We start from the raw sequence: 22,724 nt of genomic DNA on the forward strand, positions 1-22,724 counted from the left end.
GATCTGATTTTGTATTGTTAGAGTATTTATGAGACTTTTATTAGTAAGTCTATGAAAGTGTAGATTGATTGACTTACTTATACCCTTTCTTTTGTTTTGTTTTTAATTGTTTTCTCTTTGAACGTCCAAGCTGTGTGTGGCAAATACAATTGGTCAAATCTCAAACTAAATGACTTTTATTTTGAAATTCCGTCTACATTGACGCTCACAACCGTTCCGGAAGTGGAAGCTGTTGTCAACGGAAGTAGATTGAGTGATAGTCGGTCTCCGTTGATCGAGTGCACCTTACAAGCCACATTTAGGGGCGCTGCACTTGCCAGAGGTAAACAGTGTGACGTTTTAAAGCTTTGAAACATTTATTTATTTGTCTATATTTCACAGACATTCATTGAATGTCTATATTTCATTTGAACTGCCTTTTTGTTTCACTTAACAAATCAAAAAGCTACGTGAGCTCGTCTCATGAATTGGGCTCAAAGACTCTTGGCAGCTTCTTTGATGATATTGATACATCGTAGTAGTCCTCACACTCGTTTCAGAGACATAATTTATTGTAAACACGCTCTGGCAATGTATTCAAACTTTCGGCTCCCTTGTTCATGGTGTTGTGTTCTCACTAATACGCTTATGCAGGGCTTTATATAGTCTGTGTTCATAAGAGGGTTTATGATGATGCCAACCTCTCCTATTGTGTGATTTGAATAGTTCTGGTCGTGTGATCAAGCATGCAATTACATTGAGGAGGAAAAATGTTTTTGCTCTCATTGCATTCGTGTCTCCTCTCGTTTAGGTTCAGGGATTTCTTCAGCTCTCCACCTTTTGCTTTAGGACGGGCTTCCAGCCATGGTGAGGCTCGCTATCATCATTCTGTTATGATTCATCATGTGAAGATGAAAAAAACTGGGGGGTCCAGATATATAACAGTTTTTGTACATTTCAGATACCTTGTATGGGGAATGGTGTTCATTTTATGTTAAATATTATCATTTAGCATTCCTAGACAAATTGTTCCCAGACCAAGAGGTCAGATCTGGTCTAAGTTTGTTCAACATGTAGACCAAAGGTGTTAAAACTGTAATATAATCAGTGTTCTTTTTCACCTGTCACTGTTTTTCTCTTTTGGTCAGTCTGCTGTGGTGGATCTAAAGACTAAGGAGGAGAAAGACGCAGAGCTGGACAAAAGAATTGAAGCTCTACGGAAGAAGAATGAGGCTTTGGTCAAGAGATATCAGGTGAATTTGAGTGCCGAATTCTGATCCACTGCTGCCACTCTGCCAGTTTGTTTATTTGGTGTACTGCTAGTAATTATTTAATTTGATTTGAAGTATTATTCATTGTACAGGGATTCAGTCCTTGAGATGTTCAGATTCAAGGCTTTTATCTTGGTCAGTTTTATTAATTCATTCAGTTTGCTTGTCTTCTCTTGTTTCACCAGGAAATACAGGAAGATAAGAAAAAGGCTGAACAGGAGGGCATCGCTGTGACAACAACTCGCAAACCCCGCCCTCATGAGCCTGAGTCTGAACGGAGAAAGACGGAAACGGAAAACGTCACAGTGACAGTTGACTTGTCCAAACCTGTTGGGGTAAAAACAGATGGCAGAATAGAATGGAATTTTCATAGAATGGCCATTTACCATAATATTCCATTATATGGCACTATCATAATTGATTCTGCAAAAAATGGAATGTCTTAAATATCAGGTGTGGTCTCTCTTGTGCAGAAACCCCTTAGAAATACAGTTTTAATTGTTTTACAGGGTCAATTTTACCTTTATAAGATATTATTTCCACCTAACATTATTAAATGTGTGCAATGCACATCATCTATTATGTCAGATTCTTATATTTAATAGGGTTGTGACGGTGAGGAAATTTTCCCACCGGTTAATCGACGTGTGACAACACCGGTAATACCGGTATCACCGCAGGGGCGGGGCGTTCCCTCTTTTCCTCGCTTTCCTTCGCTTTTAAATAGCTTGTAAAAGCGGTATGCCCATTTTACTTTCACTTTCAAATAGCCGCAATTCGGAGTAAAGCAATTGTTCGTTTTTAGTTTTAAAAATCAAAACCGACGGTGGGGGTCGGTGACACAGTGGGCAAGTGACGTAACCGGTGTTGCGGCTTAACACCGATATCACCGTCAACACCGTCTATCGCGGCGAGCCTAATATTTAATTTATAAATTCCCTTAGGATAATAAGACACTATAGGGCTGTTACCATGTAAATAAAATCAGTGTCAACAAAATCCTTGTTTGCAATGCAGAGGTGGCATGGAAGCTGCATCTGAAGTGGCATTTCGATATACTTTCACAGACTGTTTAATGCAGCTCAGAGGTGGCATTAATGCATCTACACTGCAATTGTAATCACATAAATAATGCTATGAGATAGGGCTGGACAATAATTCAATATCAATATGTATCGCGATATAATTTTTTTCAATAACGGTGATATGATTTTTAAACACATTTCCGATATTTCGATATACATTACCAGTTTCCCATACATTGATTTATTTGTGCTGTTTGACTTCGTTGAATAAACATGAGCACTGCACGTTTCAAAATCAAAAAATGTCGCGGGTGTTTTATATAAATGTATCTGTGAAGGGAACCGACTGTCTTCAGAAAAGTTTAGATGGCATTTTCATTTGATCTGATAAAGTAGCATTCATGAGCGGAGCTGCTTTGATTACAGCCATTACTGGAGAAACCGCTAGTTCTATCACTCTAAAAGCGCCTCCTGCTAGCAGAGCATGAGTTTTCATTTTAAATAAGCCCGTCTCCAGCAACATTTCCAGTTTTTGTTGTTCAATTTTTTTGTTTTCTGCAGCGACTCGGAGCACTTTTCATACCCTTTTTTTCTGGCTGAAGCACATTTGTTTCAATCTATAAGAATAATCAGCCTACACTACCAGTCAAAAGTTTTTGAACAGTAAGATTTTTAAGGTTTTTTTTTTTTTAAGAATTCTCTTCTGCTCACCAAGGCTGCATTTATTTGATCCAAAGCACAGCAAAAACAGTAAAATGTTGAAATATTTTTACTATTTAAAATTGCTTTCTATTTGAATAGATTTTAAAATGTAATTTATTCCTGTGATCATACATAGGTAAATTTTCAGCATCATTACTCCAGTCTTCAGTGTCACATGATCCTTCAGAAATCATTCTAATATGCTGATTTGCTGATTATCAATATTTAAAACAGTTGAGTAAATTTTTTTTTCAGGATTCTTTGATGAATAGAAAGATCCAAAGATCAGCATTTATCTGAAATAAAAAGCTTTTGTAACATTATACACTATTCCATTCAGTATAATTTTTATTATTTTTTTGGGAAAGAAATTATAGAAATTAATACTTTTATTTAGCAAGGATGCTTAAAATTGATCAAAAGTGATGATAAAGGCATTTATAATGTTACAAAAGATTTCTATTTCAGATAAATAGTGTTCATATCGATATCGGAATTATATCGTATCAACCGAAATTAAGAAATATATCGTGATATCAATTTTGGCCATATCGTCCAGCCCTACTATGAGATCTTAAATATTGAAATATGAATAACTGGAAATAAAACTGCCAGTAATGTTATCATAGACAATACATATTGCACACCCCTACAAAGAACAGTTATATTTGTCTTCACAGCCATAGAGTACATAGTTTGTTAGATACTTTTTGCTCTTGCTGTAAATGTAAATATTTAATATTAATAAGTGTATATACTATGTTTCTTAACTCAAGTTTGATTTTGAATCATCTCCGACCGCTAATGATTTGCATCAGCTCCAATATAGAACATGAGCATGTAGAAGTTAATTAGCACTCCCATTCCTCACAGCTCTGAGGATTTTAATTTCCCACCTGGGGAAGAATGAGACAAGCTGTAGAGCATTTTAATCAATACCTGTAGAGTTTCAGTGGATCACAGATGGCCCGCGCAGCTGTGATAGACCCACCTATCGTGGTCCGTGAAGGTCATGCCTTTCAGTAACTGCAAAAAGAGGGCATTTTCTTCAAATATACTTGTTGAACTAGACAGATGGGCATTGCACTTTAAAGAATGCGATTTCCAGTTAAAAAAAAAAAAGTAGGTATGGTTACATGTCTAATGCAGTGTTGTTATTGTTAACCAAAACTATTAAAGATGTTTCTTGTTGATTTATATAAAGAAAAACATATAACTTGTCTTGGAAATGTTGCCTTGGGAACAGAACGAAATAAAATAAGTTTACGTACTTAAAGGCAGAGTAAGTGATTTCTGGTAGCCAATGTTGATATTTGAAATCACCAAAACAAACACGCCCCTACCTCAAAAGGTTCTTGCCCCTATTTTGATAGCTCCGCCCCACATATACGTACGCAACCCAGGCAACGATTAGTTCTGTGAAACAAAGCAAAACCAATATTGTAATATACATTTATGTTTTAGTTTATTGAATTGTCTGTGTATTTCTAGGTGTAGTGAAAGTTGAGTGGCTTTGTAAAAATGGCAAAGGGTGATCCAGGAAAGCCCAAGGGCAAGATGTCCTCCTATGCTTATTTTGTGAAGACGTGTCGTGAAGAGCACAACAAGAAGAACCCTGGTGTCACGGTTAACTTCTCAGAATTTTCCAAGAAGTGCTCTGAAAGATGGAAAGCAAGTAGAATATAAAGATAATAGAATATAAAGTCAATGAAACCGAATTTAAAAAGTCTGCAGGTAGCAGCTTAAAGAAACTGTCATTTGTTTCAGACTATGTCACCAAAAGAGAAGACTAAATTTGATGACTTGGCCAAGCAGGACAAAGTCCGTTATGACCAGGAAATGATGAACTTCAATCCAGGAAAGAAAGGTCAGAAGCAGAAGAAGGACCCTAATGCTCCAAGGCGGCCACCGTATGTGCTTTCCTTTTACATGACTTATTTCTAGAGCTTATTTCCGTGATTCTGGATGGAATCTGCCCTTATTTGGTTTAGTTACTTAAATGGTTGTCTTTTTTTCCTTTTCCCAGGTCTGGATTTTTCCTGTTCTGTGCAGAAGAAAGGCCCAGCATAAAGGCTCAGAACCCCGGTCTGGGCATTGGAGATATAGCCAAGAAGCTGGGAGAGATGTGGAACAATCTGTCTGATTCTGAGAAGCAGCCCTTCCTGTCCAAGGCCAACAAACTGAAGGACAAGTATCAGAAGGTGGAGCATGACCTCTCTCAAAATGCTGTTCATTATTCAGTGTGGATAGTGTTGAACAAATGAGCGATTGATTTCTGAAGGGTCCTGCGGCACTGGAGAAATGGCTGCTGAAAATTCTGCTTTGCCATCACAGGAATAAATTGCATTTTAAAATGCATTCAAATAGAAACCATTTTAAATCGTTGTAATACTTTACAATATTACTGGTTTACTGTATTGTTTATTCAGTGCAGCCTTGATTAGCGTAAGAGTTGTGTTATAGTGTTTTGTTTTCTCAGGACATGGCTGACTACAGAGGAAAGGGGAAAGGAAGCGGAGGGGCATCATCTGCCAAATCCAAACCCAAGGATGACGATGATGATGATGACGACGATGAGGAGGAGGATGAAGAAGAGGAAGATGAGGATGACTAAAGAACTCGTTTGTCCTAATTGGGCAGCAAGTTATTTGTTCGCTGCCAATTAGTATCAGTTAAGTCTGGGTCTAAGAGGTCTTGATGTCAAGGCTGCTATAAACTGATCACCAGTAGAGATGCCCAATGCATGCAAGCTCTGACTTTAGACAACCAAACTTTCTCAGTGCTGGGTTTGCTGGTGGTCCAGTTACAGCTTGCTATTAAACTGCATTGGCAAAAACAAAATATTTCCACACCGTTCAACAATAAACAAAGTGGTAGCAGTACATACTCTTTTAAAACTATTTAAGGTGGTGTGTTTCTGTGTGGCTGTTGACGTAGTTATTTTTTATTTTTTTTTTCTACTCTTCCCAGCTTTCAAAATGCACAATTTGTTGCTATATTTAAAGTTCAGTTTCGTTCGGCCCCATAAGCTTCCTGCATTGTTGAAAGGATGTTTGTGAATTGTGGTTATATTATTATTTGTGTAATTTTGACTGATTACATTGATAATTTTATGTGTGGAGAGTCTAGGGACATTTTCAGCTTTAACCAGAGGCAAGTGATGAAATGTTAAGCTGGGGAAAGCTCTTATTTGCACCTTCAGTTTTTTTTTTTTTTTTTATGTCTAGGTGACACTGTGATTTGAAATAAACATGGCATTTTTAGATCTCAAATGATTCAAGCGACTTTCTTATCTGCAAAATGTAGTGTGTAAATACTTGGGGTATTTGTCAATGTTATCAATAAAAGGATAAATGGTTATAGTTTCTTTTAAGAGTGCTCATTTAATTTGGATTTGTTGTCATTCTCTCCAATTAATCATAACTCTGATAATGCATTGACTGGGGTGAGCCACTAGATGTCAATGGAGGGCATCTATTGCACAAACTGTTTTAAAGGCAGAGTAAGGGATTTCTGGTAGTCAATGTTTATATTTGAAATCACCAAAACAAACACGGCCCTACCCCAAAAGGGTCTTGCCCCTATTTTGATAGCTCCGCCCCACATATACGTACGCAACCCAGGCAACGATTAGTTCTGTGAAACAAAGCAAAACCAATGTTACACCGTGTCTACGGATGTGAGCGGCGCGGCGCAACAAATCCCGACAGAAAACTGCTGCCGGGTTCTATTTATGACGTGCTGACACAAATTTCAAATGGTTTTCAACGGTCGTTTGATCGCGTCCAGTGTAGTCAGACTTTAGCTGTTGTAGACACGGTGTTACTCACCTATTGAGAAGAAACAAAGCAACCTCGGCGTCCGATCGCAGGCCTCCGCTCCTTGAGTTCTCTCCAGCACTGGAAAGCTGATCCAATATTTTACACGGGTCCTACTTCTTGCCTTATTGTTCCGCAGACGTTTTCCTCTTTTGTTTTTTATCCTCCATCTCTATCTTTCTGTCGCTCGGCTCGGCTAATGTCCGTCCCATGCACTGAACGCGCTCTCCTCCACATCACGAGTAGACACGCCCCTTATTGCTGATTGGCTACAAGTTTGTTTTGCGATTCGGCCCGAATCAGTTTTCTAAAGTGTTTTTGAAAAATCACTTACTCTGCCTTTAAAATTACTACTTAAACTGAAGTAAAAATAAATAGAAGCTAAATATTATTAATAAAACTAATAAAAATGACAAAAGCACATCAAATTTCTAAACTCTGAATTCTTAAACTAAAATGAAAACTGAACATATAAAAATAGACTAATAAATTAAATACTCTATGCTAAGATTAATAAATACTATATACTAAAATTACATTGGTCTTATGAACTTATGATCTAAAACATTTTTACTCTTGGACTAAAAACCTCTTAAACTTCATATTGCCTTTCTAGGAAAAGCGTGGGGTGAATGACAGGAAACCAGCTGCTCATCGTGGTGACCAGGGCCCAGAAGAAGAAGAGTCTGGTCGGCCTCATGGTGAGAGTCCCCCGCACAGAACCGGATCGGGTCGGCTGAGCAGAGGTGGCCACCACAGTGGAAGAAGAGAGCCTCGTTCAAACAAAGGCGAACCATGGTCGGAAAGGCAACCTCAGGATGGTGAAGGTGGAGAGGGTCCAGCTCGAAGTGAACGCTCCTCTAGAGGAGGGCAGAGAGGAGGAAGAGGTGGAGGTGGAACTCAAGGAGGATCAGGCTCGGACAGGAAATCAAAGGTCACTATTGACGGTCACCAGTGACCTTTTCTAATCATTTTGTAATTGAGATATTGTAGAACATAGTTGTGGTACATTAATTTACTTACAAAGTCATTTGTAGGTGTGTATGACACAAAATGTACAGAAAGGAAAACACAAGTCCCACATTGCAGTTGTCTGCAAAATGAATTATTTGTACACAGCAGTGCTTCTTCAAGCCTGTTGTATCATTGTAAGACAAAACATTCAATTCAATTCAAGTTTGTTTGTATAGCGCTTTTCACCATGCAAATCATTGCAAAGCAGCATTACAGAAAATTAAAGTTTCTGCATTATATTTAGTAATAGCTTATCAGTGGTGACTATCTCAAGTTGATGTCCATATGGCAGAAATGTACGGTAAAAATCAAGCAGTTAGTTAATGTCATGTAATGCAAAATTTGGTAGTTTTGTATGTTGTCTGAGGGTTGGCATCATCTGAGGTCCTCTGGGGGGTTGGCAAACTTGGCATCATCTCTTCTCAGGTGTTCGGTCATCTCAGGTCTTTGTAATGGCTGGATCCAGACTGAAGCTTGTGTAATTCCTAGTTACATCCCGTGGCAGGAACAGAAAAGGTAATAGAGAAAAAATAGCATAGCTGCTGTTCCAACTAAGCAAAAAATGATGTGATCAACCCAAGCAAAAGAATGAAAATGTGCATTTGATCAGATATAACTGAAGTACAAGGTTATGAGATATTGTAGTCCAAGAGATTCTGTGTACTGTTTTTTGGTCCAATAAGTAATATCTCGGTCTTATCCGAATTTAATAGGAGAAAATTATTGGTCATCCAGTCTTTTACATTTTAGTAGGAATTTCGCAAGCAATGGCAGGAAGTATTCTTAATATTTTTTTAATGTTTTAGATCATTCTTCTTCGAAACAGCAACACAGATTTAGTTTTTAAACACTAGCATCATAATTGATATCCAATTTCTCAGGAGTGGGAGGAAAAAAGAAGACAGAACATAGAGAAGATGAATGAAGAGATGGAAAAGATTGCTGAATATGAGAGAGGTCAAAGGGTATGTTTTGGTCAACCCAACTTTCTCTTTTTATTGTATCATTCCATTTCCAATGTGATACATGCGCACATACACACTTAACATTTATTTTTTTGCAGGCTGATGGAGAGAAGAACCCCATCAGAAACTTCCTTGATGACCCACGGCGTAGTGGGCCGATACCAGAAACTGACCGCAAGGAGGGAAGCCGGCGACATGTGCGCAATTGGGGTGGTGTTGACTTTGACAGTGTGAAGACTGGTGCAGAGGTTGAGAAAGAATGGACGGTACTAAGCAGATGGACTTGTTTGGTTTCATATTTCAAATAATTCCTGATCTTTTACTTTTTTTCAAATAATCCTAAAAAATGTTTCAAAGTTTCCACAAAAAGCAGAACTGTGTTCAACATCATAGAGAAGATGAATGAAGAGATGGAAAAGATTGCTGAATATGAGAGAGGTCAAAGGGTATGTTTTGGTCAACCCAACTTTCTCTTTTTATTGTATCATTCCATTTCCAATGTGATACATGCGCACATACACACTTAACATTTATTTTTTTGCAGGCTGATGGAGAGAAGAACCCCATCAGAAACTTCCTTGATGACCCACGGCGTAGTGGGCCGATACCAGAAACTGACCGCAAGGAGGGAAGCCGGCGACATGTGCGCAATTGGGGTGGTGTTGACTTTGACAGTGTGAAGACTGGTGCAGAGGTTGAGAAAGAATGGACGGTACTAAGCAGATGGACTTGTTTGGTTTCATATTTCAAATAATTCCTGATCTTTTACTTTTTTTCAAATAATCCTAAAAAATGTTTCAAAGTTTCCACAAAAAGCAGAACTGTGTTCAACATTGATAATGGTAAGAAATGTTTTTAAGCACCAAATCAGCACATTAAAATTATTTCTGAAGAATCATTTGACTATGAAGACTGGAGTAATGGCTGCTGAAATGCAGCTTTACCAGCATAGGAATAAATTACATTTTAAATTGTTAAATTAGAAATTGGGAATTTTAAATTGTAGTAATATTTCACAATTTGACTGATTTTACTGTTAAAATCATACCAACCCCACACCTTTAAATGGTAGTGTAATGGTAGAGACCAGCATATTATTCATACATTCAAACTTTCTTTCTCTCTTTTTAATCTCATAACAGAATCGTAGGCCAAGTGGTAAAGGGTCAGTGGATATGACTCTGTCCATGACTGGTCGAGAAAGAGCCGAGTATCTCCGCTGGAAAAAGGAGCGAGAGCAGATTGACGAAGAACGACTGGCTCGTCACCGTAACGCCACTGGCCAGTGGAGACGAGAGTGGGATGCCCAGAAAACGGATACAATGTGAGTATCAAAGACATAAATGCTCACTATTGTAGCAAGATTATGCCATATAGCTATGGAATCCTTAAAGGGTTAGTTCACCCAAAAATGAAAATTAGCCCATGAATTACTCACCCTCAAGGCATTCTAGGTGTATATGACTTTCTTCTTTCAGACGAATCCAGTTGGAGTTATATTAAAAATTGTCTAACATCTTCCAAGCTGTTTAATGGCAGTCAGCGGGTGTTGCAGTTCGTCAGTCCAAAAGAAGTGAAATAAAGCACATCCATCCATAATAAAAAGTGCCTCACATGGCTCCGGGGGGTGAACAAAGGCCTTCTGTAGCGAAAAATTAGAATAGATTAATATCGAGATATCGATATTTTTTACCCAGCCCTAACATTCACTATATGGCAAAGAGAGGCCAGTACATTTCTCTTTTTGTGTTCATCAGAACAGTATCATGAATGACATAAATGATGACAGAATTTTTATTTTGAGTTGAATTATCCCTTTAATGTCAGCTGTAACAATTTTGTTTCTGTCCGAGTGTTAAAAAGAGAGGTAGATAAATACTCAGTGTCTAGGAGTAATTTATGCTGACAGGGTGAGAATGAGATGACCAGTGACCCTGTGGCGTTTTCGCAGGTTCAAGGAGGACTCAGCTGTGTCTGGAGAGGGCACACAAGAACAAAGCAACAGGAGAGGTAAATCACACACAAATACTTCCACACCCATCACAGTGACCACCTGACACCTGTTCTACACAAAACATGAATGTCACCCCACAGTTTTACAGTGTCTATTACTTCATACAGCAAGCCAATAGACTATAATACTCCAACAAAAGCATAGAGTAGTTACAGGTACACGTTTATACACATTTGTGACCCTGGACCACAAAACCAGTCTTAAGTCGCTGGGGTATATTTTTAGCAATAGCCAAAAAAAACATTCCTCAATTTAAAAAAAAAATTGACCCTTATGACTGGTTTTGTGGTTCAGGGTCACATTTATTACATTTCTACTTTGTGAAACTTGTGTCTGTGGCTCTTTGGTGATGTTTTGTGCTGTGGTTTCTCAGCAGCTAGGGGGCGCAATGCCCATGTACAGCAACGCAGTGGACCTTCAGGTCAGCTTAAGGCATGGGACTGTGTGTGTGTGTGTGTGTGTGTGTGTGTGTGTGTGTGTGGAGTGTCTCTTTGCCCTGCTTCACATTAGCCCTAGTCTGAGTGCAAGCCAACAGCTGTTCCTGCACTGATAGTTTCTAATTGCTCTCCACTCCTCCATAATAAGTTACAGAGGGGCGTGTGTGTGTCTGATTGGATTATCTATTGTCTAAAATGCAGCTCGCTGGATAGCTGAGATAACATTTCCTCATCATTGCTTTCTGCCAGTTGCCCAGCCATTATTTCAAACTTGCTTCCCATTCATTTTGCAGAAAACATGCACCCGGCAACTCCTTGCATTCTTGACTTAAGTGACCTTTTAAGTGAGTCCGAAATTCTCGTCTGAAATTTTGGCACGTAAAAAATTAAATACGACCTCATGTTGTGTCAATCACGTTTACACACTGCCTCCAAAACTTTTGTCCGTCATAAAAAAATTTGAATCAGGTTTGATTTTCTGCGTTTTCGCATCCGTAATAAGCATTTTGATAGGAAAGGATGACGAATACGAAAAAACGCATACGAAAATCTTGGACTCGGTGTGCAAAGACCTTAACTCCTTAAAAACTCACAGTAAAAGCAACACTAGCAACAACTGTAAACAAAGAAAAATTTTCCTGTGGCCTGTTGCATGAAACTATTTGAACAAACTCTAAGTTGACAAAATCTAAATCCTTCTTGAGCCCGAAAACTCAGAGTTTGCTCAAACTAAATGCAAACTTACCTGGGTAAAAACCGAAGCTGGCTTTTTGCAACAGGCCTCTGGACACTCTAGTTTAGGCTAATTAGGGGTTAAATACGTCTGTAACTGTTCTTCATCTTAATGTTCTTTTAGCATCACCAGTCATTTTCAGCCCAGGTATTTGTGGATCAAAAAAGCATTAAATTGTCTCAAATTCATTCATAGATTTTAAGACCATAAAATATCTTAAATAGTGTAGAAAAAAGGTCTTGTGATTTGTGGAGATGTTTAATTTGCAAATTAATAGACAGGAGATGCTTCAAGGCCTGTAGTTTCCTTTAAAGGCAACTAATTTCATTTCTAACTCATCCCAATATCAAAAAGTATTTAGATTTATATAAAATGTTGATAATGTTCTACAAGCATTGTTAATGTTTATTATTTAAAATTTATTTCTGCTTTATTTTATACAATAATATAATATATTATTGTATAAAATAATATAATTATTATTTATATTAATAAAACAAAAACAATTTGTTATCATTTTTAGATCTGCACTGTGAGAAGTGTTCTGTTATGTTCAGGATTGTAGCATACTTCCAATTGGCTTATACTCAAACGACATTCCCCTGCTAAGGCACGATCCTCTAACTAACATCACTCTTTCCTTAACATTGTGATTTTTACATTACATTTTTCTCTAGAATATTGATATTCAAAAGCTGTCACTCATAACAAACCTAAGTACCTCTTTTGCATCAAAGAAAGTTTTGCAGCTTTTGACACATGCTCATTTGCTGATGTCTTGGCTTCATTTGGGTACTTCTGAGTTCAGTCCAGCAAAACTAAATATCCTAATCAAAAACAATGTGTTATCATTTTTAGATCTGCACTGTGAGAAGTGTTCTGTTATGTTCAGGATTGTAGCATACTTCCAATTGGCTTATACTCAAACGACATTCCCCTGCTAAGGCACGATCCTCTAATTAACATCACTCTTTCCTTAACATTGGGATTTTTACATTACATTTTTCTCTAGAATATTGATATTCAAAAGCTGTCACTCATAATAAACCTAAGTACCTCTTTTGCATCAAAGAAAGTTTTGCAGCTTTTGACCCTTGCTCATTTGCTGATGTCTTGGCTTTGAGTGCTTCACAAACCCAGTATCTACCTCACAACGTTCAAGTCGAGTCTCATCACACTGCTGTCAAATCAAGGGTACATTTGCATGTTTTTCTCATCCATTCTCTTCCTCTCATCCTGAAGAGTGATGCATAGAGGGGCAATCCATCAGAATGACAGGGGGCCATCTGTTACTTTGAGCCCAGGGTCATCTCTCTCCACCACAGTTTTCAGACGCAGAATTGTTTTCCAAGGTCTTGCTCAGCCCCACATCACCCTTCAAAGATAAATATTGCTGTAATCTCTCTTATGCAGAAGACAGCAAGCCGCCTAAGGCACCAACCTTTGGGGACTTCTTGGGACAGGGCAAACCCAGACAGGGAGGCCGTGGGCGAGGGAAGGGTCACGGTCAAGGCAAAAGCTACAGGTATGCAATAGTCCTTCGCACTGTGGAAAATGATCCACACCAGCATTGCTCCTAGAGCAGGGGGGTCCAGTCTGCTCCTGAAGGGCCATTTGTGTCCTAGCGGTCTTATTATGGCTTAACTAGACCATTTTTTCTTTCCCGTGTTGATGTCCTATTAAAACATGTAGTATGGGACATATCAGCCCTGCCCTATACATTTTACAGTCCACTCTTGGGAACATAAATGCCTCATGCGCAGGCAACAAGTGACCCATAAGTGCACCATTTGGGATGGCCCCATTAAAGAGTTTGTCCCTCTAGTAGCCACTAGGCTTTAGTTATGTTGTCTAAACCTTGGTCCAGTTTCCACCTGGTAGTAAGATGCATTTTCTGCGATCTGATCACAAGTAGTCAGATGCATTATTAGTTCCACCTGGTATTAACATTAATTTCAAATGCATCTGAAGGAGATGAACATATGTTACTGGGGTTAGTGAGCAGGCAGCGAGTAGGTGGTGCTCTGTGCTCTGGGACTCATTCAGGGCGGATAGCGTTTCCACTACAATGTGGTCATGTGTTTCTGACTACATATATATGTGGTTTCCAGGATCCGCTTGTGATCAGATCACAAAAACGCATCTTAATACCAGGTGGAACCTGTGATTGCTATTTGGAGCAGGTGGCATTATAGGTTGAGAAATTATCCTTCTAGACTGCATTTGATTAATTAATGTTCATTGACCAACATACTTCCTTCCTAAAGCATGCATGATAATCGGTGGGAAGGAGAAAATGAAGAGGAGAAAGGAAGAAAGGAGGAGCAAGAGAAGGAGAAAGATGAAGAGAAGGTCAAAGAGAAGGAAGACGAGAACAAGGATGACACCCTCAAGGCTCCGTTGTCAGACAAGGTAAGAGGCCTGAAAACACTTATTAGGTACTGAGTATCATGGTACAAAGATTTCTTTTGAAGAGCCTTATGAATGAAGGTTGCTTTTAATTAGTCTGTGTTTCAATTGTTCCTGACCTTCACCTGCTGTGCAGAAAACTGATGGAGGCCTTGCTGAAGAGGATGATGATGAGTGGGAGGATGCTAGCGATGGTGAAGAGGAAGATGTGGAAGAGGATGAAAAAGCAGTTCACGAGGAAGACTCAAAAGATGCTAAACCAACAGAAAAGACCCCTACCTCTCCTGCACCCTCTACTCCCAGCCCAAAAGAACAACGCACCCCAAGACCCAAAGTCTACATCCCTTCCCCACAGGAGACGCTCAGTACACCAGAGGGACCTAAACCCCTCAGCCCTTTCTCCCCACTGGACGGCCACCAGCCAGTATCAGACTGGGGTGAAGAAATGGAGATGCTTTCTCCTAAGATCAGTCTGGCCGAGAGCCCTCTGAGGCCCAGCAGCACTGAAAGCAGTCCAGCTCAACCCAAGAGCAACCCGGCTGAACATAACATGACGACCACCCCCAGCCAGCCAGAAGAACCAGAAAGCAAAGAAAGTACATCTACAGGTGGAATAATTATGGTCTTTATTTAGTATTTCACAGTTTCTCTTTTTAGCAGTGCTTGTTAAGACACTTAGCAAGGTCTGGGGTGTGCTTCATTTTCCATCTGCCATTACATCTCACACATGGTTAAAGGGGTCATATGATGCGATTTCAATTTTTCCTTTCTCTTTGAAGTGTTACAAGCTCTTGGTGCATAAAGAAGATCTGTAAAGTTGCAAAGACTCAAATCCAAAGAGATATTCTTTATAAAAGTTAAGAGTCAACCACGCCTACCTAAAACGGCTCATTCTAACACGCCCCCACATATCTACGTCACCCAAATGTTCACGCAAAGAAAGAAGCCCGCTGTACTGTAGTATTGTTGCTGCCGCCATGTCGTGAAGATGCTGTGTGTTTCGTTGTGAAAGCGAAAGTACTTTGTTTGGCCTTCCAAAAGAGGACGATATCCACTTTGTCATGCCTAGAGCTGATCCGTGCTGGTCGCTGAGGAAATACATCAACTTCGCACTGTGGATCGCTGGATCGGCTTTCACCGTGGACGAAGCAGAGTCCAGCCCGGGGTCGTCACATGTGGTTGCCGCAAGCCCGCCGGCCGCTCCTTCGTCGAATCCGCCGGCTGCGCCGTTCTCAAGCCCGCCGGCCGCCGCTCAGCAGTGTAGAGTAGCGCTTGTTGTTTGTCATTTCTCCGATCACAAATGCAGACATGGATTTATGTTTACGCCGCGCGATGCAACGCGTCAAAAGACAGTATAAGTCATTATTATTAATTAATTAGAAATTAATTATTTGCGCAAGTATGTTACATACAAAGTCAATGCGAAGACGCTAATAAACGTGAATTTGCGTCGAGCGATGCGATTACGCACGATACGAGAGCTACGCACGAGAGCACGATAACTGTGCAAGTTGAATAATTCTAACTCGAGTGGAAAATTCGCATAAAGCGTTGTTGCGTAAGCCAATTAGAGAAGAGCTTATTTTCATGTCCGGTTGTATCATAAAATGGAGGAGAGCATTACATGATGTCCTTATTCATGCGAGTGACACAACAAACATCCCACGAGTAATCTAGAGTGCTAAGGCTATGCGAATACTCGCTTCGATTTTGGTGTGCCCACACCATTATACTTCAGCTTCCGTTGTTTTTATTTCCTTTTTCTGATTCTTACTACAACTAGTTTTTGTAAGCAACAACCCAACTGTTAGTGTTGCCCCTAGTGGAGCCACTAAGTAGGGCAGTCAATTCCATGCATGTGTGATGTATGTGTGCATGTGTGAAATATAAATATTAGATGAAAAACTTTGGTATCTTAGTAGTGAATCTTAATTGTCTTTTCACATTCAGTGGTGGAGTCCGCTTCCTGTGAAACGCCAAAGGAGCCTGTACCAGCTGAATCTGCCGACACAACCACCTCGAGCAGCCATGGCACAGCAGATCCCGTACTGCCGCCCACCCCAGACAGCGCCAACCAGAGCAGTAAGTCAAAACAATTAATTAACTCACAAAGTTTGAATTATGGTTTCCTCCAAATGAACCATTAATTGTACTCTCCTGCATATCCTGTTTATCCTCTTATTCAGAGGAAAGCAACGACCCTATTGTAGAGCCGGATCAGAGTCGGCCTGAAACGAAGGTTGTGGAGGATATGGCAGTGGATTCTTCAGATCAACCATCCTCAGGTGCTGTTCTTATTACCAGTTTTGAGACTGTGGCTTTTCGAAAGAGGTCCCTTACTTCAGCTGACTTCTAACTACTAACCAACGTCCTCCCCTTTTCTCTGTGCACTTCAGTCTTTCTGGTCTCTCTGTCTCTCCCTCCCTGTTCACTACACTCATGTCTCCTTTATGTTCCCGTGTCCATCTGTCTCATGGCATGAGATGGCGTCTGCTATCGGGCTTGTCTCTATCGTCTTTGAAAAATGGGAATGCAGCTCCTCAGGCTATGACAGTCCTCCCCTCTGGGACTGACTGCTTCTGTCTGCAGCTTCACACTGGCTGTCATTCTCCACTGTGAACCTTGCACACCTCCTCCAGCACGACTAATATCCCACGTTTACTGTGCTCCTGGATCCCCCTCATTGTCGTTCATGCAGCTCTTTGATTTCACACCTTTCCCTGGATGTTTGGATATGGGTTTTGGCTTTTTCCCCTTTCATGCATGTCACAAACTGCTTGAGCAAGTAAGTGTTGTTTTGATTTTTATTCCATTTTTGCAAAAGCATATATATGTGGGAGTGTGTGGACTGCAAACGTGAATGATCTATAACATCATCCCAACAGGATCCCATTTGATCGCTGTTTAGGATCATTATCATTGTGGGGAAAGCTGTTTGGCTTTTCTCCCAGAGCAGCTTGCAGAGATGAATTACACAGGGTAAACCTAATGTGGTTCCAGAGACTGTTTGGAATCTTATTAGATTTCATGTCATTTTAATGTTCATTATGTATGAAATGTTTATCAAGCCACACAGAATGAATGTACACCAGAGTTCAAATAGCTATGTTTCCATCCACCTATTTTTATGTGCATTTTGGAATATCGCATAAAAAACCACTGGATGGAAATGCTAAGATGTGCATAAATTCTAAAAATGTGCATAAAAAAAACTTATGCTCACAATTGAGTAGGATAAACTTTTTATCCGCTAAGAAAGAAATGTGCATAAACTACAATGGAACACGTTTACCGAATAAATTCCACCATGCGCATCAAAAAAGTCATGTGACTTTGCACGGTTGGACGGGATAACTTGTCTAACCAGCGGACTGATCTCGTTCCACAGCATGTGAAACGTTCTGAAATGCCTGAGCAAAGTCTGTCATCAAAGTAAGTCTGTAAAATTGTCTTACACGACTGCGTTCCCAAACAGCAGGCATCCACCTCCGAAAGCAATGACCGCATTTATTGTGTTTCGTCTGCTTGCTCTGAGGTACAATTAATTTATCATATATGAAAATTATTATATTTAGTGGCTTCTCCTACTTTTCTGATTGATATTTAGTGCCAGTTTATCAGGAAGTGACGATTTTATTCTCTTTGACTCGTTGGATGGAAACGGTGCTTTATTTGCAAATATTTTGTTATGTTCCAGTTTTGCGCATAAGTAAAATTCGCATCTTTGGATGGAAACATAGCTAATGATGGTAGTTTTTGCAAATAAAACCCATTGTTTATTCGCATAGACTGTAAAAAAATAAGTCCTCCGAGATGATCAGGGTTCCTGCAGTTTTAGAAAACCTGGAAATATCAGGAAATTTTAAAATCATGGAAATTTGTGCGTAATCTTAGTCTTTTTACTCATTTTGAATAAAAGACTTGACACGTGATGTGTTTGGATGGGTATATGGTGGCTTAAATAAGCCTCCGTAATCTCTGTAAAATGTTTCTTAAGATTCCTTATACAGTAATCACGAACAACTGGAAATGTCATGGAAATTCTTTGATTACAAGAAATGGGAACCCAGTATCACATTCAGTTACAAAGCAAAGGAAAATCAAAACTAAAAACAAGCCTAGCCAAACATTATGAAAGAATAATTAAATTGGTGGCCTTTATTCTCATCAGTTTTTTTTTTTTTTTTTTCTAAAGTCTGAAATTTGAATTATCTCTTTTTTTTAATTGCCCTTTTGAGGTGTGGTCACATTCACCGTTCAGCAAATTTTCACAGGCAAATCCAGTCATTTCAATAGGAATCCATGCAATCTGGAATTTAATGTGAAGGCTAAGTATTTCCCCACAGATTGTACAATAGGTTTAAGTTGGTCATGCAAATTTGCCATGTTGACCAAAACAAAGCTGCTTGGTTTGATTAAGAAAATGGCTTTAGTGTGAGCGTTTCATCATACATCACTGCACTGTCGACAACAGACAATGGACCTTTAGTTCCTGTGAAATTTTGCCGAAATATCACTGATGTGACTGCATCTTATTCTGTACAAAGTACTCTGTCGCTGTAGGATTTTTACTTATACAAGTGATGAATTTGTAGTTTAGTATAAACTTGTTGACATTTGGCACAATGCTGGAATGGCGAATAAATGTTGTGCTGCTTGTTACTTTTAAAGGGGTGGTTCATTGCGATTTCACTTTTTTAACGTTAGTGTCTAATGTTGCTGTTTGAGCATAAACAATATCTGCAAAGTTACAAAGCTGAAAGTTCAATGCAAACGGAGATATCGTCTTTTAAAATTCTGGCAGTTTAATGCCTACAAAAACGGCTCGTAGTTACTTCCTGGGTTCGTGACATCACAAACCCATATAAACCCCGCCCTCGGGAAAAGGCAATCAGAGAAGGGACCAAGAGGTGTGGAATAAAGGTAAATTATGTGAAAAATAATAATGCGTTTTTTTTTAAACGAAGCATTAACACATGTTAGACTGTACCCCATAAACACAATCAAGCCTAGAAAAAAACCCAGTGAACCACCCCTTTAAATGTCTCCCTTTCCCTTTGAGCCAGTTTGAATTGAGAAACCACTCCTTAGTGTTTTGTGTTTCGTGAATGTTTGACGTCGTATCCACTCCATTGCCAAAGGCTCAACCCTGTCACTCAGTCATTTGGGATCACTGTCCTTCTCCACCTGCTCCTGCTTATTGCCATTACATCATACCAGTTTATTATGCAACTAACTGCTCATTAGCAACTAATGAGTGGATGTTATTTCTTGCCACTTCCCTCATTCAGATTTCCATTGTCCACTGGAAATATTAAACATAAACTCTAATGGCTCAAAAACAAGATTCTTGTATTTCCTTTAATTTGATTACTCTGCTACGTTTAGCCTGTTTACCAGTAGGAAACATCCAGGAAAACATTTTTTATTGCTAATAATGCTTTTATGAGGAAACTGCAGTCGACTCTCAGATCAAAGCAGTAATTAAACCCTTAGAAAATCAAATGTACTTTTTGTCTTCGAGTTTCACATTAGGAGACACTACTATGAAACAGTATGTTTTGTTTTTTTTGCTGTTTTTGTCAACAAAGCAACTGAAATGGTGGTTTACAGTTTATTTTATCACTCATACTGGGTGTTTTCATGTTCATCTTTTCATCCTGACTGCTTTATATATGTCAACAGGCTGAGGACTAAATGCAGGTGAACTCGGTGCTTCACAAACTGGAATAGGAGGTAAGCGGAGGAAAGAGAAGACATCAGGTGTAATGGACGACTGTTGACTGTAAATTAAAAGGGGTTGAGGGGGCATCTTTGGATCCCTGTCTGCTTCATCCAAACAACTCGCTGTATTGTTTAATTATTCCTCATTGGTTGGGACTCTATGCTGTTGTCGAGCTAAGCTGCTGTTCTTCTCTTACGTTTACCCTGGGATTAATCTGTAAAGCATGTTATACTCAAACCATAAGAATATTTTATTATGATGGAGCGGTGGAAGTGTCTGTTCCCCACAGTTGTTTAAACCACCCTAGACCACAAGGGCACTAAATTTTTGACACAACAGCATTCAGATATATGATATCTTGAGCTCAAATTTAGCTTTGAAGGTCAATAAGGAACATATAAAGATGTATTTATTTCTAAGACTGGCATGCTTCACTTTTTGCAATTCCTTTGTAAACTAGGGCATTACTTTTTTTTCCTTTTTTTTTTTTTTTAAATCAGGGCTACTTTTGAAACTACATTTTAATATTATATTCATGAAGATGAGCTGAGGATTTTAAGTTTGCTATAAATGATTGGTGCCCTAGACATTATGTGCTCACTGACCAAAGATAAAATCATGGTAAATTGTAAAGAGTTTGAATGAGGAAAACTAGACAATTGGGGCAGCAGTGATTGCGTACCTCATTGCTATCAAATCTAATATTGGTTTATTGACCATTTTTTAATGTTTTGTTCATGCATCATGTTTGTTTAGTAATCATATGCATTTATCGAAGGTGTATTTGTGTGTGTTGCTGAATTTGAATGAATTGAGCAGGAGCTTGAAAACTTGCAATATGTATGTGTCTTTTAGACTGACAGACATTCCAATGCTTTGGTGTGAGTGCTTGCTCTCTCTTCACATGTGCATTGTTCTATATCCCTGTTTTTCAATTGAGCTCACGGAGCAGAAAGAATCATGACATTTGTGATTGTATCGTACCCACTGCATCTCCCTGCAGATGAAATGTCTTCCTGTTTGGGTAGAAAATGTATATATAATTTGGTTTGCCTCTTGTAGGAGGTTTGGTTTGGCTTTTCAGAAGTACACGTAGCATGATACTGAAGTGTTTGTAGGATTTTCCTCAAAAGTTTTCTTCTAAGACTAAATGCAATTCTTTTTTCTTTTCTTTTTTTTTTTTTTTAAGCTTACTGGAGATATTTCCTGGTTGCTTTTATCACCGTATTATGATGTGTGAACAGTAAGCAAGCAGTGCATCAGTTTCTGTACTTTGTAAGCTGTCATATAAAATAAATGACATCTTTGCCTTATGTATTTTTTCATATTTGGCTCAGGATATTGTTTTCTGTAAGACCAGGGTAATCATGCACTTTGTTTCTTTCAATAAGCTGTTTTTAATGTTACTGGTATACTGATTTTTAAAAAAAAATTACAAATGTGTTAGCACTGATAATTCATAACCTATAAGATGATACATACTTTTTTACCTATAAAATGTTAATATGAATATATTATACATTTTCTTTGCATAAGGTAATTGATTACTTAATTGTTCAACAAACTTTCACAGTATATTTACGTTCTTTTAAAATATGCAAGTTTTTTTTTTTTTTTTTTGCCACAAGGTAATATACGAAGCATGTGTGTGATGCTGCTGACGCAGGAGCCGGCGTTCTGACATAGAACGTACATCTTTCTTAGTTCAGTGTATATTCTAGTTCAAATAAGTAAAGCTGGGCAAAAAATTGCAAGTCATCCTCTCTGTCGAAATCTTCAGACATGTTTACGAAGACTTTTATGTGCAGTGTGTGTCGTCTTCTGCTTGTAAACAAGGCACAGCACGTGCATCGCGGTACTCTCGTGACTAACACGGAAGAGAAGAAATTGTTGAATAAAATTATTTTTGTTTTCTTTGTGCACAAAAAGTATTCTCGTAGCTTCATAAAATTACGGTCGAACCACCGTTGTCACATGGACTATTATAACGATGTCCTTACAACCTTTCTGGGCCTTGAACGTGTCAGTTGCATCGTTATCTATAGAAAGCTTTCAGATTTCATCAAAAATATCTTAAGTTGTGTTCCGAATATACACAAAGGACTTGCGGGTTTGGAGCGACATGAGGGTGAGTAATTAATGACAGAATTTTCATTTTTGGGTGAAATATCCCTTTAAGCAAGTTTTACTGAAGCACTCTTTAAAACTGTTTTCCTATTAAACTTACTAACCATTTTCCATAGTAACTTATTGAAAATCAAATGTTTAAATCAAAAGGCAGTTAAATTTACTAATTTAATTTAGTAGTCAATATAAAATAAAATGTCATCTCATTTAACGAAGCTAGTTTTGCCTTTTAATAATTGTCTTTACAAAACTAGTATTTCCAAGTCTTATAATAATATGCACAATAAAATATATTTCCTAATAACATTTTATCTGAATAATAAGGTATTTCCAAATGCTAATTTCTGCAAAGAGTCCTTGCATAATATAGAAGTATTTGTTCCATAAGAGATGAAGCCCACCAATGGTGGAGAACAGCAAACTCCGCCCAGCGTTCAACTAAAACTAGTGTGCATCTCTGAGGCATGAGAAACACTGATGGTGCAGGAACACTCTTATCAGAAGT

General features: G+C 38.7%; 2 protein-coding genes across 3 annotated transcripts; both read left to right on the forward strand.

Annotated features, from left to right (window-relative positions):
• The first annotated feature begins 230 nt into the window (after positions 1-230).
• Positions 231-21,373, forward strand: LOC107743647 (coiled-coil domain-containing protein 9-like). Of its 2 annotated transcripts, XM_016556992.1 has the most exons (16): positions 231-322; positions 791-846; positions 1,128-1,232; positions 1,436-1,585; positions 7,412-7,729; positions 8,691-8,774; positions 8,873-9,040; positions 9,917-10,098; positions 10,726-10,784; positions 11,162-11,209; positions 13,372-13,483; positions 14,226-14,370; positions 14,504-14,975; positions 16,318-16,449; positions 16,554-16,652; positions 20,053-21,373. In XM_016556992.1, exons 2-16 carry the CDS (start codon positions 844-846, stop codon positions 20,055-20,057), a joined length of 2,082 nt encoding a protein of 693 aa, XP_016412478.1. In that variant the 5' UTR covers positions 231-322; positions 791-843; the 3' UTR covers positions 20,058-21,373. The 2 variants fall into 2 exon arrangements, with proteins under 2 accessions (XP_016412478.1, XP_016412479.1); XM_016556993.1 differs by lacking the exon at positions 11,162-11,209.
• LOC107743649 (high mobility group protein B3-like) lies at positions 4,452-6,249 on the forward strand. Its single transcript, XM_016556995.1, has 4 exons — positions 4,452-4,648; positions 4,745-4,887; positions 5,004-5,178; positions 5,457-6,249. The coding sequence occupies exons 1-4, from the start codon at positions 4,499-4,501 to the stop codon at positions 5,589-5,591; spliced, it is 603 nt and encodes a 200-aa protein (XP_016412481.1). The 5' UTR covers positions 4,452-4,498; the 3' UTR covers positions 5,592-6,249.
• Positions 21,374-22,724: the final 1,351 nt, after the last annotated feature.

The sequence above is a fragment of the Sinocyclocheilus rhinocerous genome, unplaced genomic scaffold (genome assembly GCF_001515625.1).
Source record: "Sinocyclocheilus rhinocerous isolate Xijiao unplaced genomic scaffold, SAMN03320098_v1.1 scaffold166, whole genome shotgun sequence".
Taxonomy (NCBI): domain Eukaryota; kingdom Metazoa; phylum Chordata; class Actinopteri; order Cypriniformes; family Cyprinidae; genus Sinocyclocheilus; species Sinocyclocheilus rhinocerous.

What these genes read in the sequence shown, in the direction of transcription:
- LOC107743647 (XM_016556992.1), top strand. An exon ending in CTTTGGTCAAGAGATATCAG is followed by an intron (nt 1,233 to 1,435) that starts GTGAATTTGAGT and finishes TTGTTTCACCAG; the next exon opens with GAAATACAGGAAGATAAGAA. An exon ending in GCCCAGAAAACGGATACAAT is followed by an intron (nt 10,099 to 10,725) that starts GTGAGTATCAAA and finishes GCGTTTTCGCAG; the next exon opens with GTTCAAGGAGGACTCAGCTG.
- LOC107743649 (XM_016556995.1), top strand. Translation starts at nt 4,499, where the DNA reads ATGGCAAAGGGTGATCCAGGAAAGCCCAAGGGCAAGATGTCCTCCTAT. An exon ending in AATGCTCCAAGGCGGCCACC is followed by an intron (nt 4,888 to 5,003) that starts GTATGTGCTTTC and finishes TCCTTTTCCCAG; the next exon opens with GTCTGGATTTTTCCTGTTCT. An exon ending in TGAAGGACAAGTATCAGAAG is followed by an intron (nt 5,179 to 5,456) that starts GTGGAGCATGAC and finishes TTGTTTTCTCAG; the next exon opens with GACATGGCTGACTACAGAGG.